Raw genomic sequence first — 18418 nt, 5'->3', positions numbered from 1 at the left:
AACATCTCGAATAAACAAACTAACCTTGCACCTAAAGCAATTAGAGAAAGAAGAACAAAAAAACCCCAAAGCCAGCAGAAGGAAAGAAATTATAAAGATCAGGTCAGAAATAAATGAAAAAGAAATGAAGGAAACAATAGCAAAAATCAATGAAACTAAAAGCTGGTTCTTTGAGAAGATAAACAAAATTGATAAACCATTAGCCAGACTCATCAAGAGAAAAAGGGAGAAGACTCAGATCAATAGAATTAGAAATGAAAAAGGAGAAGTAACCACTGACACTGCAGAAATACAAAAGATCATGAGAGATTACTACAAGCAACTCTATGCCAATAAAATGGACAACCTGGAAGAAATGGACAGATTCTTAGAAATGCACAAACTGCCGAGACTGAACCAGGAAGAAATAGAAAATATGAACAGACCAATCACAAGCACTGAAATTGAAACTGTGATTAAAAACCTTCCAACAAACAAAAGCCCAGGACCAGATGGCTTCACAGGCGAATTCTATCAAACATTTAGAGAAGAGCTAACACCTATCCTTCTCAAACTCTTCCAAAATATTGCAGAGGGAGGAACACTCCCAAACTCATTCTACGAGGCCACCATCACCCTGATACCAAAACCAGACAAAGATGTCACAAAGAAAGAAAACTACAGGCCAATATCACTGATGAACATAGATGCAAAAATCCTCAACAAAATACTAGCAAACAGAATCCAACAGCACATTAAAAGGATCATACACCATGATCAAGTGGGGTTTATCCCAGGAATGCAAGGATTCTTCAATATACGCAAATCAATCGATGTGATACACCATATTAACAAATTGAAGGAGAAAAACCATATGATCATCTCAATAGATGCAGAGAAAGCTTTTGACAAAATTCAACACCCATTTATGATAAAAGCCCTGCAGAAAGTAGGCATAGAGGGAACTTTCCTCAACATAATAAAGGCCATATATGACAAACCCACAGCCAACATTGTCCTCAATGGTGAAAAACTGAAACCATTTCCACTAAGATCAGGAACAAGACAAGGTTGCCCACTCTCACCACTATTATTCAACATAGTTCTGGAAGTCCTAGCCACAGCAATCAGAGAAGACAAAGAAATAAAAGGAATCCAAATCGGAAAAGAAGAAGTAAAGCTGTCACTATTTGCAGATGACATGATACTATACATAGAGAATCCTAAAGATGCTACCAGAAAACTCCTAGAGCTAATCAATGAATTTGGTAAAGTAGCAGGATACAAAATTAATGCACAGAAATCTCTTGCATTTCTATACACTAATGACGAAAAATCTGAAAGTGAAATTAAGAAAACACTCCCATTTACCATTGCAACAAAAAGAATAAAATATCTAGGAATAAACCTACCTAAGGAGACAAAAGACCTGTATGCAGAAAATTATAAGACACTGATGAAAGAAATTAAAGATGATACAAATAGATGGAGAGATATACCATGTTCCTGGATTGGAAGAATCAACATTGTGAAAATGACTCTACTACCCAAAGCAATCTACAGATTCAATGCAATCCCTATCAAACTACCACTGGCATTTTTCACAGAACTAGAACAAAAAATTTCACAATTTGTATGGAAACACAAAAGACCCCGAATAGCCAAAGCCATCTTGAGAACGAAAAATGGAGCTGGGGGAATCAGGCTCCCTGACTTCAGACTATATTACAAAGCTTCAGTAATCAAGACAGTTTGGTACTGGCACAAAAACAGAAATATAGATCAATGGAACAGGATAGAAAGCCCAGAGATAAACCCACACACATATGGTCAACTTATCTTCGATAAAGGAGGCAAGCATATACAGTGGAGAAAAGACAGCCTCTTCAATAAGTGGTGCTGGGAAAATTGGACAGGAACATGTAAAAGTATGAAATTAGAACACTCCCTGACACCATGCTCAAAAATAAACTCAAAATGGATTAAAGACCTAAGTGTAAGGGCAGACACTATCAAACTCTTAGAGGAAAACATAGGCAGAACACTCTATGACATACATCACAGCAAGATTCTTTTTGACCCAGCTCCCAGAGAAATGGAAATAAGAACACAAATAAACAAATGGGACCTAATGAAACTTAAAAGCTTTTGCACAGCAAAGGAAACCATAAACAAGACGAAAAGACAACCCTCAGAATGGGAGAAAATATTTGCAAATGAAGCAACTGACAAAGGATTAATCTCCAAGATTTACAAGCAGCTCATGCAGCTCAATGACAAAAAAACGAACAACCCAATCCAAAAATGGGCAGAAGATCTAAATAGACATTTCTCCAAAGAAGATATACAGATGGCCTACAGACACATGAAAGAATGCTCAACATCATTAATCATTAGAGAAATGCAAATCAAAACTACAATGAGATATCATCTCACACCGGTCAGAATGGCCATCATCAAAAAATCTAGAAACAATAAATGCTGGAGAGGGTGTGGAGGAAAGGGAACACTCTTGCACTGTTGGTGGGAATGTAAATTGATACAGCCACTATGGAGAACAGTATGGAGGTTCCTTAAAAAACTACAAATAGAACTACCATATGACCCAGCAATCCCACTACTGGGCATATACCCTGAGAAAACCATAGGTCAAAAAGAGTCATGTACCAAAATGTTCATTGCAGCTCTATTTACAATAGCCAGGACATGGAAGCAACCTAAATGTCCATCGACAGATGAATGGATAAAGAAGATGTGGCACATATATACAATGGAATATTACTCAGCCATAAAAAGAAATGAAATGGAGGTATTTGTAATGAGGTGGATGGAGTTAGAGTCTGTCATACAGAGTGAAGTAAGTCAGAAAGAGAAAAACAAATACAGTATGCTAACACATATATATGGAATCTAAGGGAAAAAAAAAAAAAGGCCATGAAGAACCTAGTGGCAAGACGGGAATAAAGACACAGACCTACTAGAGAATGGACTTGAGGATATGGGGAGGGGGTGGGGTGAGATGTGACAGGGTAAGAGAGTGTCATGGACATATATACACTACCAAATGTAAAATAGATAGCTAGTGGGAAGCAGCCGCATAACACAGGGAGATCAGCTCGGTGCTTTGTGACCACCTAGAGGGGTGGGATGGGGAGGGTGGGAGGGAGGGAGATGCAAGAGGGAAGAGAAATGGGAACATATTGTATATGTATAACAGATTCACTTTGTTATAAAGCAGATGCTAACACACTATTGTAAGGCAATTATACTTCAATAAAGATGTTTGAAAAAAAAAAAATACCTTTCTTTCCTTTGTTTTTCTTCCCTTTTCTCTCTGTTCTTCTTTTTTCTCTCTATATACAGGCACACACTGTATATATACTACATCTTCTTAATCCAGTCATATGTTGACAGGCACACTTGGGTTGCTTCTGTGTCTTGGCTATTGTAAATAGTGCTGCTATTAACATTGGGCTGCATGTATCTTTTCGAATAAGTGTGTTCATTTTTTCCAGGTATATACCCAGGAGTGGAATTGCTGGATTATATGGTAGTTCTATGTTTAGTTTTATGAGGAACCTCCATACTGTTTTCCATTGTGGCTGCACCAGTTTACATCCCTACCAACAGTATACAAGGGTTCTTTCCCTTTTCTCCACATCCTCTTCGACTTTTTAGATAAATTACTGGGAACAAGTGCCTTTCAGCTATTTTAAAGAAGATCAAGAATGAAATGCTGAGTTTTTGACAATAAGAGTACATTGTCATTATACATAGCTGTTGTCTCAGAGACTAATAGATTGCAAATATGATACCCAGAGAGAGTAAAAAATCCTACAAATTCTTAAATTTTAATTCCATGATGACAAATACTATTTTTCTTTATTTTCCACATTTACTAGAATGGGCATCTATTGTCCACATGATCAGGAAAAAACATTTGTTGTTATTTTAAGTAGGAGACTATGATTTCGTTCCTTGCTCTTAAGTCATTTTTATCTAAGTAGGGGATTACAATTACAGATTTTAATAATGCTACAAAGCAGAGTATAACAAAGTTTATAAGAGCTGCCACTAATGTCTTTGGGAGTGGTTGCATGTTTTTAGACAAGAGTTACTGTTTTTATTTGGGGAAAGAAGACATTTGAAGGCAAGGAGGTTATGAGATTAAAAGCACAGGTGAGAAGTTTAACCTTGGCAAGAAGGAAGGTCTTTCAAAAAAAAAAAACCCCACATTAAACAACTTGAAAATTTTTGTGTTAAGTATTCTAGTCTTAGAGCTTAAAGTTGAAAGCTGAGTTGTTAAATTCTAAACTAATGAAGGCTGTGGTATAGGGAATACAAATTTATTTACATAAGCTTCTAGAATACCTTAAAGTTTAAAGGATCGACTTGAATAGTTAAGGGAAACAGTTATATATTTGGTATGGTTGAAAACACGAGATTCAAAAAACAGTTTATATAAATTATTGGCCAGCTTTATAACCTGTTATGTTGTATTAAGGTGAACAATGAATCAGGCAACCTTATTCTTCCAGTAAGAAAATCTTTATTTTATTCAATTTTCCTAAAAGGACAACACATCTCTTCTAGGTGGTACTTTAATAAAACAGAAAAAAAGAAATTGGAGTGGTGAGGAGAATTACGTTAGGGATACTTTTGTTTAAAACATATTCCTGCACTGTTAAAAGTAACATTCTAAAATTTCTACAGTATTTTGAGTAAAGCTAAGATATAGTTAAAATGTAAGTTTTTAATTTATTTAAATTACTTTTTTTAAAAATTACTTTTAATTTATAAATATTAATTATAAAATAATTTTTGGAGAAACTGAAAAATGAAGGGAAAATATTCTAATTGCACCATCATACAATAACTTTTAAAATTACTAGGGTTTTCGTGTATTTTCTAATACTCTTGCTTAAGCACAGTTTTATATTTTTAAAATACAAAATATGCCTAAGAAGCATTATACAAATTGTAAATAAGAATTAGTAATATTCAAAGATGATAGGGGCTTCCCTGGTGGCGCAGTGGTTGAGAATCTGCCTGCTAATGCAGGGGACACGGGTTCGAGCCCTGGTCTGGGAAGATCCCACATGCCACGGAGCAGCTGGGCCCGTGAGCCACAACTGCTGAGCCTGCGTGTCTGGAGCCTGTGCCCCGCAACGGGAGGGGCCGCAATAGTGAAAGGCCCACGCACCGCGATGAACAGCGGTCCCCACACCGCGATGAAGAGTGGCCCCCACTTGCCGCAACTAGAGAAAGCCCTCGCACGAACCGAAGACCCAACACAGCCAAAAATAAATAAATAAATAAATAAAGTAGCTATAAAAAAATTAAAAAAAAAAAGATGATAAAATAAGAGTCCATATGCTCTGAAGAGGATAACTGCTGCTGCACTCTGAAGTTAAAATATACACTGAGCTTCTAAATGGGGTTATTTTACTCCTTGGGTCTCCCCAGTCTTGTAGAATCTAGTATAAAATTCTTAAATTTTCTAGTTTACTACATAATTAGGTGAGAAGGAAGAGTCAGGATCCTAGAGTAAAATAAACACTTAAATAATTATGGGGAACTTGAATTTTGGTTTTGACCGAAGTTCTACCTTATGACTTCGTAACTTCACTGAACTTCAAATGTGCTGAGCTTTACATGCATGAGTTCAATTCACACATATTTAATGTGAACCTAATATGTCTAAGTTACGTGCCATGTTTCTGGTATATCCTTAGACTTAAATTCTTAATAAACCAAATAACCTTAATTTACTATTACTTCTATCCCTCTGAGATGGTTTCCACTGTAATAAGCTTCTCCACCTTCTTGGGATGCATGTCATGTTTATTTATAGTAGAGGTACTTGTTCCAGCTCCTCCCGGAAGGAGGATTCTAATTTAATATCTACGTCAGCCCAGTTTTTATGCACCCATAACTTCTCTGGTCAGTTCTCTGAACTGAAGATTGGTAAGAATTGGCCCCAGGCAAGAATCAGAGCCTCTAAACAACTGAATAATAAAAAGCTTAGAATAGTCGTCTGTAAATCTAAAGACTTTCAGAACTTCTATACAAAGAATTATTTTGACCCTAGTAATAGAGAATTTTGTTTGACCTTGTAAATTTTATTTTTTCCCAGCTCCTCCCTGGCTTTGAATTACCAGTATGACAACTACTTCAATTTAAAATTCTTTGTTGTAGTAATAATTAACTTATAATAACACTTATATAGTGTTTATTATGTGTCAGGCATTGTTTATGTTTATTAAAGGTAGGTATTGTAACTTTCTCAAGGACATGTAGGTAAGTTGCTGAGCTAGGATACAACTTAATAAAGTTTGACTTTAGACTCCTTACTCAACCAGCAACACAGTGCAGCTTTTTTTTTTTTTTTTTTTAATTTATTTATGGCTGCGTTGGGTCTAAAAATCACAATGGGTTACCACTTATATACTTACTACAATGAGTAAAGCTTAGAAAACTGAAAACAACAAGTGTTGGCACAGATGAGGAGTAACTGAAACTATCATACATTGTTGATGGGAATGTATAATGGTCCAATCACTTTGGAAAACAGTTCGTTAGTTTCTTATATAGTTAAACCTACTACCCTATGACTCATCAATTCCATTCCTACGTAATTATTAAAGAGAAATGAAAACATATGTCTACAAAAGACTTATACAAGAATGTTTATAACAGCTTTATTCATAATAGCCAACAGCTAGGAACATTTCAAATGCCCATCAACATAAGAAAGAATAAATGAATTGTGTTATATTTATTCAGTGAGAGGACTCTACTTAGTGGTAAAAAAGAATGAAGTACTAATACAACAGCGTAATGAGTGAAAGAAGTGAGACAAAAAGGGTACAAGTCGTGATTCTATTTGATTCCATTTATGTGAAGGCCCATAACATGCAAAACTAATGTATATATTAGAAACTGGGGATAGCAGTGTTACCTAGGTTACCTATTTGATGGGAGGGAGGCTTCAGGGAATTTTCTGGAGTTCTATATCTTGATTATCATGTTGGTTGTACAGATGTGTAATTTGTCAGAATTTGTTGAATTTTATATTTAATATCAATATGCCTTATTATGTGTAGAGTAAAGTAGAAAAAAAGCAAGGGGCAGATCTCAGACAAGCACTCTGACAACAGAAATGACAGCTGGCAACCTAACACTTAGAACATGCAGAGACACTAAGTAGCACATAATTGTTACATTGAACCTCAGTCGATAGTAGTAATAACCAAGACATGTTTAAGTTATATTCAGTGTAATTTTCTAAGAAGTCAGCAAGATATACCACTTTTAGAAAGGATTTCATTAATAATTATTATATTAAAAGTTTTACAACTAAAATGCTGAGATGTCAGTTATCTAGAACATTAGTATATGAAACATTACTTAGATTTTATGTAAAAAATAGTTGTGGCTAATACTGGGAAATGATTCTAAATGGAACTAGAATATGGTCTTTCTTAAGAATAGTCTGCCAAAAAGAGAGAATGAAAGACAAATATACTTGATAACTTACTAAAATAAAACATGTTTATATATATTTGTGATTTAGATTCCCAGGTGTTAGAAAAAATCAAAAATGTGTCTGAGATAATAAGCATGTTTGATTCAGCATTTTACTTATATTTCAAAAATGTTAGAAACATAAGATGTCACAATTAAATGTGCTAAGATACAGCAGTAATTTGTCCTGGTTATATTGTAGGAGGTGGACATATATTAGATAACTGTGATGGCAGACTATGTAGTTTGACCATGTTTGTCTCTGGGATCCTTTGTTACATGTTCCATGGCAATCAGATGTGCTTGAACTACTCAAATGATGAATTGAAGTAAGAGATCTGTAGTCTTTTATTGTGAGATTGGTCTTCAAAATAAGTTAACCTTTAAGTCAGTTACTCTGTGGTTTTTGACCTTTTTCAATTAGGTTACTGTCTGTGGACTGTCATGGAAGTAGTAAACACTTTAGTTACTACACGTTAATTGATGTGGTCTTTGGTTTCTCAAGCAAGACTGACACCTTGGCTGTTTTTTGTTTATGGAAAAGCTAATTTCTAATCTTTGCATCTATTTTAGTAATAGTTATGCACGAGTGCGAGCTGTGGTGATGACCCGGGATGACTCAAGTGGTGGATGGTTACCACTTGGAGGGAGTGGACTAAGCTGCGTCACTGTCTTCAAAGTCCCTCACCAGGAAGAGAATGGCTGTGCTGACTTTTTTATCCGTGGAGAGCGACTCAGGGACAAAATGGTAATGAATAATGCATCTATTGCTATAATTTAAAAATTCTATAGAATGAATTTTCTGCTTAAAATTATGATTAGTATACTGTTATTTATGAAAATTATTTTTGTCCAGGATCAATGATTGTTTCTGTAGCTCTTTTAAAGTTAAAGACAGCAAAATATGCCTGTTTCTTTGCAGCTGGGACTGACGTTAATGTGCATGTGTTAGAGGGGAGCTGCTTTTCTGTTAGGTTTAATGCAAGAACATTCATGAATAGTCCCCCTAGTTATTAACCCAGGTGCACCATCTTCCCCTTCTCCCCACTGTTCCCTAGACTGGAGGTTGGCACTATAGTCCACAGGCCACATCCATGCCTGTCATGTGTTTTTGTACAGCCCATGAGTTAAGAATGGTTTTTACATTTTTAAATGACTGGAAAAAATTGAAGAGTAATAATTTTATGAACATGAAAATTATATGAAATTCAAATTTCTATGTCCATAAGTAAAGTTTTATTGGAACATAGCGAAGCTGATCTGTTTACATTTTGTCTCTGGCTGCTTTCACACTGCAGTGGCAGAGTTGAGTAGTTGCAACAGAGACTGTAAATATCTGGCCCCTTACAGAAACATTTTGCTGGCCCCTACCCTAGACTCTTGTGTTCTCAGATTGTTTCTCTTCATCCCCTATCAATCTAGGCTCATCATATGACTACCTGGTGGCCATCCTAGGTTTTAACTCTACTATCTTCCATCCAGACAAGTGTTTTCTTACATTCATATATTTAAAATTTTGAATCTAACCTTTGATAATGTTAGACATCTACTCTCTCTTAATTAGTGTAGAAAGCTCTTTCTCTTTTATTTCATTTGTGAGCCAAAAAATAATCATATCTAAAAAGCTGAGTAATGTTAATGTCATTCCTGCATTAAGCAGAGAGCATACAACTTAGAAGCAAAAAGAGAATAAAGTGCCCAAAATTTCCAAGACTCTTGAAAATAACTGTTATTCCCTTTAACTATATATCTGTGGATTAATTTGTGAGCTCATTAAGCATCTATAATATTATTTCTATTGAAAATGTGTTTTAAGTGTTGAATAATTCTTTCATACATGAACATTTTGAATAAACCTACTTTTAATTTTGGTTCTTGGTTTCTGGATATTATTTACTATTGAATTATTTCAGTAATTTTAAAAGTTGCCTAACTTGTCTGTGCTCCAGTTTCTGTCTCAGTTAAGTGGAGAGTTTTCCTAAATCGTCTTGAAAGCCTTCTAACTCTAATTTTTTGTGAGTTTAGGATTTACTACTGTGTATCTCAATTAACCAGAATGTGGTTTTAGGACTAGGAAACCCCATTTGAAGTCAGAAGTATATATGATAAATTTAACATGTCATCTCTAAAAGTTTAAATATTTAAATGTGGTTCTGGCCTTGGATAACATGGTGGCTAGCATATACTGATGCTTATTTAAAATATGGCTTGTAGACTTCTAAGAGAGAGCCTATGGTGACCTGTCCTGGAGTGTAGTGCTTTTTGTCTGAGCTGTTGATAATTGGGGAGTGTTGTTGGAGAAGAAGTTGTAGATTTTAGAAACTGAGTAAAATACTGACAATCTAAGGCATTTTTTAATAGTAAAGATGGAAAAAGAGAAGAAAGAAATCAAAGGTGGAGAAAGGGAGGAAAAAAAGCTTGCTAGAAAAAGCATAAGAACAAGGAAAAGATGACCTAGATGTGAAAAAGAGGAAAAAAAAAAAATCAGAGTGAAACAGAACACACAGTCGACCCTACGTATCCATGGGTTTCACATCTCTGGATTCAACCAACCACAGATGGAAAATATTTGGAAAAGAAATGACAGAAAGTTCCAAAAAGCAAAACCTGAATTCTCCTTGTGCTGCCAACTATTTACATAGCATTTACTTTGTATTAGGTATTATAAATAATTTAGAGATGACTTAAAGTATATGGGAGGGAGGATGCGTGGGTTATATGCACATACTATGCCATTTTATATAAGGACTTGAGCATCTGCAGATTTTAGTGTCAGTGGGGGCTGGGGGGCGGGTCCTAGAACCAATCCCCTGTGGATACCAAGGGACTACTCTATTGGGTATATTGATGAGCATGGACAGTTTACTTGAGGAAAATTAAATAAGGAACCAAATCTGTATCACTAGGAGTGAGGCTGGTCAGAGATAAGCTCAGATTAATGTTTTAGGTGGTTGCTCAGAGTGTGGCTTTGACATAAGCTTAGAGAGAGTAAGCCTGGGATTTGGACATAATACAAACTTATTTCCTAATGTGGGACATAAAAAAGAGCCCTTAACTTAATCCTAAGGTGTAGAATCATAATAGACTAACAAGAAAATAGATTCTTTTGATAGAAGCACTGACCTAGGAATCAAAACGGTTGTTTCACTTAACCATTTCTCCTTGAGGAAGCTTGTTATTTGTGAAACAGGAATGATAAATATATCTCAGTGTAGACATAAAGGAAACATTACTTTCAATTGGTTGGAGGATTGTCTTAATTCTTGTAGGGAATAGTTATAATAAAGCATTTTAGGTCATGGGGAATTGTATGATCAAAGGCAGAGGCAATGCGTGGCCATAAATTGAAAATAGCAGTCTTGTGAAGTCTCAAGACAAATGGGACAGTGACATTGAAATAAGCAGATTAATTGGCCCCTTCTGCTGCATAATACACTTCTAAGATACTTCTGAAGCAATTACAGAATTGAAGTATTATTCTTTTACATTATCACCGCATTTTGGGGTCATTAATGTCCATTTCTATAGATATTTTTATTGATTGGCTTTATTTTAATCCATTTTTCTGGGTTCTAGTAATATAAAAAAGGTGTACACTGTGACTGTTGAATCTATAAGTTTACGAAGTTAATGATAGTTTTCTTTAATATCCTTCTTGATGAGTAAACTGAATTTTAATATTGTTCCTATGTAATAGTTAATCATGTAAAAGATAGTGCTACAAACTGTGTTCTCTACCCATTTTGTCTGTGGGTCACATCTTAAGAGTCCTCTACCTTGGATGAATTCTAGAAATGAAGTAAGATAGCTACCCCTCATACCTCAGGAAAAAACTTGTGTCCTTTAAGAAAGAATAGATAATTAGTAATGAGGTACCTATAGCCACTTGTGTAGCTAATAAAGAAATACTAGATAATATTTTAAAGAGGGCTTATAATAGTCAAAATACTAGTAACAGTAGTGAAGATGAAAGGTGGCTTTTCTGAAGAGTGAATGAAGCATTTAGTAGATTTTTCCAGTCTTAGATTTACAAGTACTTGTACTAAAAATGTCTTATTACACTTCCCAGAGGGTTATATTTCACTCTTTTTTTTTTTTTTTTTTGATAAGAAAGGGATCACAGATCAAGAGCAGGCTGATGAGGATTTTTTCAAGAAGGTGGCATTTTGTATAATTTGCTCAGTATTCATTCATTCAGAGTGACCTGAAATTATTTCCTATGATGCTTACCTATAACTTGCTTGTTTTTGTGATACTTACAAAGGTAGAGTTTATTTCCCAAGTTGCTAATCTAAATTAGAGCTTCCCAAGCTGTGTGCCATGAATAGGTAAAAGTGGCTGGAGCCTCCAAGTCTCTTTGCCTCTTAACCACTAGGCCCCTTCTCTTTTCTGGTTGCCTGATAATTGTTATTTTTCTGAGTATGCCTGAGGAATAAGTTGGAAAGCACTGCTTTATGTAATTGGCTTTCATACTTTATTGATAATTCAGGAGAAATTCAAAAAACACCAGGCTTTGGTGTTGTAGCCCAAGATAATGAAAGTACTTTCTCCCAGATACTTAGGGATGTATGGAATGGTCTTTGACAAGGATAGCTTCTCAGAACCCCTTTTCTTTTTTTTTTTTTTTTTTGGCTGTGTTGGGTCTTCGTTTCTGTACGAGGGCTTTCTCCAGTTGCGGCAAGCGGGAGGCCACTCTTCATCGCGGTGCGCAGGCCTCTCACTTTCTCGGCCTCTCTTGTTGCGGAGCACATGCTCCAGACGTGCAGGCTCACTAGCTGTGGCTCACGGGCCTAGTTGCTCCGCGGCATGTGGGATCTTCCCAGACCAGGGCTCGAACCCGTGTGCCCTGCATTGGCAGGCAGATTCTTAACCACTGCGCCACCAGGGAAGCCCACCCCTTTTCTTGATATGTATGAGTTGTATCCTCCATTTCCTTCTAAATCTTTGTAGCTTTGATTTCTCCCTTTAATTCTTTAATATAAATTAGTGTTATCTTGGATCACATTTTTTTAAATGCTAACTAAAACTTAACTGTTAATTTGTATAGATAATCTTTACTGTAGAGCTTCAGATTCCCCATGATAGAAACTTTCTCTTTTGCATTCATTTTTCTATAGTGGCTCTTCTCTATTGGTGTGACATTGCTATTTTATAGGCAAACATTTTATCAGCTTACCATATGTATATGTTAAATTATTTGATCATTTTTAGTTGAATTGTATGTGATAGGAAAATCTAAAATACTGACCTATAATACACTTTTTTTTTTTTTTAATGATATTCTTGTCTGCTTACATTCTTTTTATGTATGTATGTATGTATGTATGTATGTATGTATGTATGTATGGCTGTGTTGGGTCTTTGTTTCTGTGCGAGGGCTTTCTCCAGTTGTGGCAAGCGGGGGCCACTCTTCATCGCGGTGCGCGGGCCTCTCACTATCGCGGCCTCTCGTTGCCGCGCACAGGCTCCAGACGCGCAGGCTCAGCAATTGTGGCTCACGGGCCGAGCTGCTCCGCGGCACGTGGGATCTTCCCAGACCAGGGCTCGAACCCGCGTTCTCTGCATTGGCAGGCAGATTCTCAACCACTGCGCCACCAGGGAAGCCCTAATACACTTTTAAAGTCTTTATAAGTACCTGAATAAACTTTCAATAATGATATTAAATTTTTGCTAAAATATTTACTACTAAACAAAGTTTTTAATAACTGTGGGGATCTAAATTAGCCATTCTTAAGCTTTTATTGTAGGACAATAAAATACTGTAAATTTACTAATTAATGTTATTGTGCTTTTTTTTTTTAATTAATAGCTACTCTATTTATTATTTTTTTATTTTTTATTTATTTTAGCTGTGTTGGGTCGTCGTTTTGTGCGAGGGCTTTCTCTAGTTGTGGCAAGCGGGGGCCGCTCTTCATCGCGGTGCGTGGGCCTCTCACCATCGCGGCCCCTCCCGTTGCGGGGCACAGGCTCCAGACGCGCAGGCTCAGCAGTTGTGGCTCACAGGCCCAGTTGCTCCGCGGCATGTGGGATCTTCCCAGACCAGGGCTCGAACTCGTGTCCCCTGCATTGGCAGGCAGATTCTCAACCACTGCGCCACCAGGGAAGCCCTGTTATTGTGCTTTTTAAAGCATATTGTGTGCTAAGAGATGACAAAAATCGAGTGGGCTACATAGAAAGATACAGTAAGACTTACAACCTCTGTACTTAAGATGTTCTGTGGAAAATAGAAGAAGGCACTGTTCAATGTCAAAGCAAACTTATAGCTATCATTATAAACTTAGAAGTTTATAGTAAGTATAATAATTGAAACGAAGAAAGGAAAAAGCAGGAGATACCAAGTTTAGGAAGTTGCCAAAGAGATTAAGGAATTGTTGTTTTGGATTAATAAGTAATTAGGTTGTGGATAAAAGTTGGTTTATAAAAATTAAAATGCCTATGAGATAATAGTTCTGTTGTTTAAAAAGATACATTTCTAAAATGGAGTTTCTTTACAGTTATTAGAGCCTAAAGCAAAATTCGAGTATTTTTAAAGAAGAAAATAAAATGATTATAACATAGCAGTAGCTTTATTAAAAATGAAACTCATCCTCCTTTCCACCATGGGAAACCCCAAAAGACCAGGGAAATATCTTTCTGCCTTGGATTGAACTTTATAAAGTACAGAACCACAATTTTCTGCTTAGCCTTTCCCACTGTGCCTCTGTGAATTATTCCATTGTGAAACATCAGTCCTTCTACAGTACTCTTCCTCCACTAAAAAAGCAATTCTATTAACTGGCATTCCCCTTAGGACTCAGCAGCTCTGTCTCTTGAAAGATACCGGTTCTCCTAGTCACCATAATATCACAGAGTTGGGAAATAAGTGGGAGTGGGAGTAGAGGTAGTGTCAGCATTTTTGTTGTTCCTTATTCCCCTCACAGAATGTTACTATATAACCCACATAGAGACATTTTTTTACTGATACTCTGTACCGTTCAGAACACCATCCTTTAGCTTTTATTTTCATCTACTGATCTTAGCAATTCCTTCTAAATGCCAACTTTTCCACATCTGAGCCTCATCATCATTCTTGGCTACTTTTCTTTGCATGGTCTGACCTTCTGGTCTTCATTTCAGCAGGCTACTTTCCTGGATCTGGTTGTTACCAGAACTTTTCCATTTGAGGAATTTTACAATTTCCTGTCATTTCTATTTTATTTCCCATCCCTTGCTCTACAGTTTCATGCTTACTCTATTATCTGTGCCTCTCATTTCACTAGATTCCTTCTGGCTTCAGTATCTTTTATTATTTTCTTTTTAAATCCAATCTGAATTTTCCTTGTCAGTCATTTAAACCACTCTTTCATTGATATTTTAGTGGACAATATGTTGCTGAGTTGTTTTTTTTTTTTTTGGCTACATTGGATCTTCGTTGCTGCACGAGGGCTTTCTCTAGTTGTGGTGAGTGGGGGCTACTCTTTGTTGTGGTGCGCGGGCTTCTCATTGCGGTGGCTTCTCTTGCTGCGGAGCACCGGCTCTAGGAGCACAGGCTTCAGTAGTTGTGGCATGTGGCCTCAGTAGTTGTGGCGCATGGGCTTAGTTGCTCCGTGGCATGTGGGATCTTCCAGGACCAGGGATTGAACCCATGTCCCCTGCATTGGCAGGCGGATTCTTAACCGCTTCGCCACCAGGGAAGCCCCTGTTGCTGAGTTTTAATCTCATCTTACACTAAAGGAACTTTGTTGAATACACATTATTAAAAGGGACAATTCAGTATTTAAAGGTGAGTCTGTAATGCAACAAATATTTATTGAGCATCTACTGTTTGCTAGATACTTGCTCTTCTAGGCACTGGGGATATGTAAATGAACAAAGACAGAAATCCCCGTTCCTAAGGGAACATACATTGTGGTGAGGGCCAGAGAAATACTACCATAAATAAATAAGTAAATGAATATTATGCTAGACATAATATTAGACAGTATTAAGTGCTGGGGGAAAAGGAGTGTAGGGGATTTTTTGTGGGGAGGTTAGTTAAAGTTTTACATAGAATAACCAAGGAAGGCCTTACTGAGAAGATCTAGGTAACATTTGAATAAAGATTTCTATTATGAACAAGGCCTTATATTTTAGTTTATATGTTCAGATTTTTAAATCTTGAGTATTCTTTTTTTTAAAACGTTTCTTTAATTAATTAATTAATTTATATTTTATTATTTTTGGCTGTGTTGGGTCTTCGTTTCTGTGCGAGGGCTTTCTCCAGTTGCGGCAAGCGGGGGCCACTCTTCATCGCGGTGCGCGGGCCTCTTCACTATCGCGGCCTCTCTTGTTGCGGAGCACAGGCTCCAGACGCGCAGGCTCAGTAGTTGTGGCTCACGGGCTTAGTTGCTCCGCGGCATGTGGGATCTTCCCAGACCAGGGCTCGAACCCGCGTCCCCTGCATTGGCAGGCAGATTCTCAACCACTGCGCCACCAGGGAAGCCCTTGAGTATTCTTAAAGTAGGATAAATCTATATTCTTACTTAAATTCTTATGCTACACTGTATAAGATCTTGGGCTTTTCATGGATTTGGTGAATGATATCAAAGTATGCATCAATAATAGTCATAGGGCTTCCGTGGTACACAGTGGTTAAGAATCCGATTGCCTGCCACTACAGCGGACATGGGTTTGAGCCCTGGTCTGGGAAGATCCCACATGCCATGGAGCAACTAAGCCCATGTGCCACAACTACTGAACTTCCGCTCTGGAGCCCATGAGCCACAACTGCTGAAGCCCGTGTGCCGCAGCTACTGAAGCTTGCGCACTTAGAGCCTGTGCTCCACAACAAGAGAAGCCACCGCAATGAGAATCCTGCTCACCGAAACAAAGACTAGCCCTGCTCACCACAACTAGAGAAAGCCCGCGCACAGCAACGAAGACCCAATGGCAGTCATAAATAAATACGTAGATAGATAGATAGATAGATAGAAAAAATAGTCATAAACCTAGGTATTAGTGATTCCTCCATTTAATTCAATCAGGTCTTATTTATTCTTGATTCTGTTTCATCCTTTTCATCTCGACCCCTCTTCAGTCTTGTCTGTATTATTGCAGATAAGGTTTCTAATATTTTTTCAAGGCCCAGTTTCACCTCTCTCTAACTTTTATATTGCTTACAATACTGAACTTTATAAAGCTTGGGTCTCATATTCCTTTAGTAGTTCCCCCCAAATTCCTAGATACAATTTCATCTCCTTAATTTCACCACAATAAACTCGTATAATCTGACCCTTACTTCCTTGAATCTATCTGCCTGTTTCCCAAAGACAACACTTCCATGATGTGGCCTTACTGAGTTGCTCATGGTTCACTAAAAGCATGCATTGAACTTAGGGAAATGCTATCCCCTCTTTTACATTAACTAAATAACTATAAAGATAGTATACTACAAGTTGTATGTGGAATAGAGAATGTGTACATACAGCTTGCTAGTCCTGAGGAAATAATAATGGCAGGAACAATTTCCCTTTTATTGTCACAGGTAACTCACAGATGGACAAATAGGAAAAATGAGTTAGAGGAAGCACCTTGGGCAAACCAGTTTTGCTGTGAAGGACTATAATTGAAAGAAATGCTAATAATAATAACATTCATCTAGTTTAGAATAACCTGTTCATTTTAGGGTCAATCCATTGAAAAGATAATAAATTATACTATTAATTACTTTTCTGTACAACCATGAATTTTGTGACTTTCTCCCAGCAGTTTTAAAATAGTTCATTTTTTAATACTACTAATATTCCTTGAAGGGGAAAAAACCTGCCTGCTGCATTTCTATTCTCTTTCTTTTAGAGCAAAAAATAGCTCTGTGTGTGTGGGGGGGATGTTAGCGGTTTCCTGTGTTTGTGTGTGTGTGAGCGGTTTCCTGAAAATTAAGATTTAGAATGTAACCCATATTACCTTCCTGGTTGCTATTATTTCCTCTTTTTAGAAAATGTCAGCTTAATACTTATTATTCAGTTGTTTTGAACTAACTTCATTTTATTCTTTAGTTATTGATTTATACTGGTTGATCTAGTCTATCAGGTTCATCATGATTATCTTGGCTTCATCTTTCCCTTTTATACCTGATTGTGATATATTTCGCAACCTTTCCATTACATTCCCATTGCCATTAAACTATTATAATGGATAATAGCCTCCCTAATAGCTAAAGCCCAAAATCTTTGATCTCAAATTATTGACCTTACTTAATAGTTTTCTAAATATTTCCTTACTAAATTATAATCTGAATGTAGCATGCTTTTAGTTGATTGGTTGATTGATATTATTCTTTTAATTAATCAACAGCTGTCTGAGACCCTTCTGTGTACTAGGCTTCTTTTTTTTTAAGTTTAAGGTGTACACTATGATGGTATGATTTAGACTTCTTGTATCAGTCTGCTCAGGCTGCCATAATAAAACACAACAGACTGGCTGATTTAAACAGCAGAAATTTATTTTCTTACAGTTCTGGAGACTTGGAAGTCCTAGATCTGGGTGCTGACTTTTCTCTGGGATAGATGACCAAGAGTACAGTTGCTGGGTTGCATGGTAGTTTTATGCTGAGTTTCATAAGAAACTGCCAGACTTTCTTACTGAGTGGCTGTACCATGTTAAATTTCCACCAGCAGTGTATGAGCAATCCAGTTTCTAGGCATTCTTGCCTGCATTTTGTGTAGTCAGTGTCTTTTATTTTAGTCGTGTTGGTAGGTGTGTAGTGGTAGCTCATTGTAGTTTTAATTTCCATTTCCCTAATGGCTACAGTTGAATATCTTTTTATGTGCTTATTTGTATCTTCTTTGGTGAAATATCTGTGTCCTTTTCCTGTTTTCTCATTAGATTGTTAGTTTTTTTGCTGTTGAGTTTTGAAGGTTTTTTTTTTTTATTCTAGATACTAGTCCTTTTCAGA

At 36.7% G+C, this 18418-nt stretch overlaps 1 protein-coding gene across 1 annotated transcript in view; it reads left to right on the top strand.

Annotated features, from left to right (window-relative positions):
• Positions 1-18418, top strand: part of SPRED1 (sprouty related EVH1 domain containing 1) — a 122667-nt gene that overhangs the window by 46429 nt on the left and 57820 nt on the right. Inside the window, exon 2 of the mRNA XM_007180427.2 lies at positions 8080-8254. Coding sequence (XP_007180489.1) covers positions 8080-8254 — 175 coding nt within the window. The remainder of the gene's footprint in view (positions 1-8079; positions 8255-18418) is intronic.

This window comes from Balaenoptera acutorostrata, chromosome 3 (assembly GCF_949987535.1).
Source record: "Balaenoptera acutorostrata chromosome 3, mBalAcu1.1, whole genome shotgun sequence".
NCBI lineage: Eukaryota > Metazoa > Chordata > Mammalia > Artiodactyla > Balaenopteridae > Balaenoptera > Balaenoptera acutorostrata.
The sequence above is the reverse complement of the archived record's forward strand: the minus strand, read 5'-3'. Positions and strand labels throughout refer to the sequence as shown.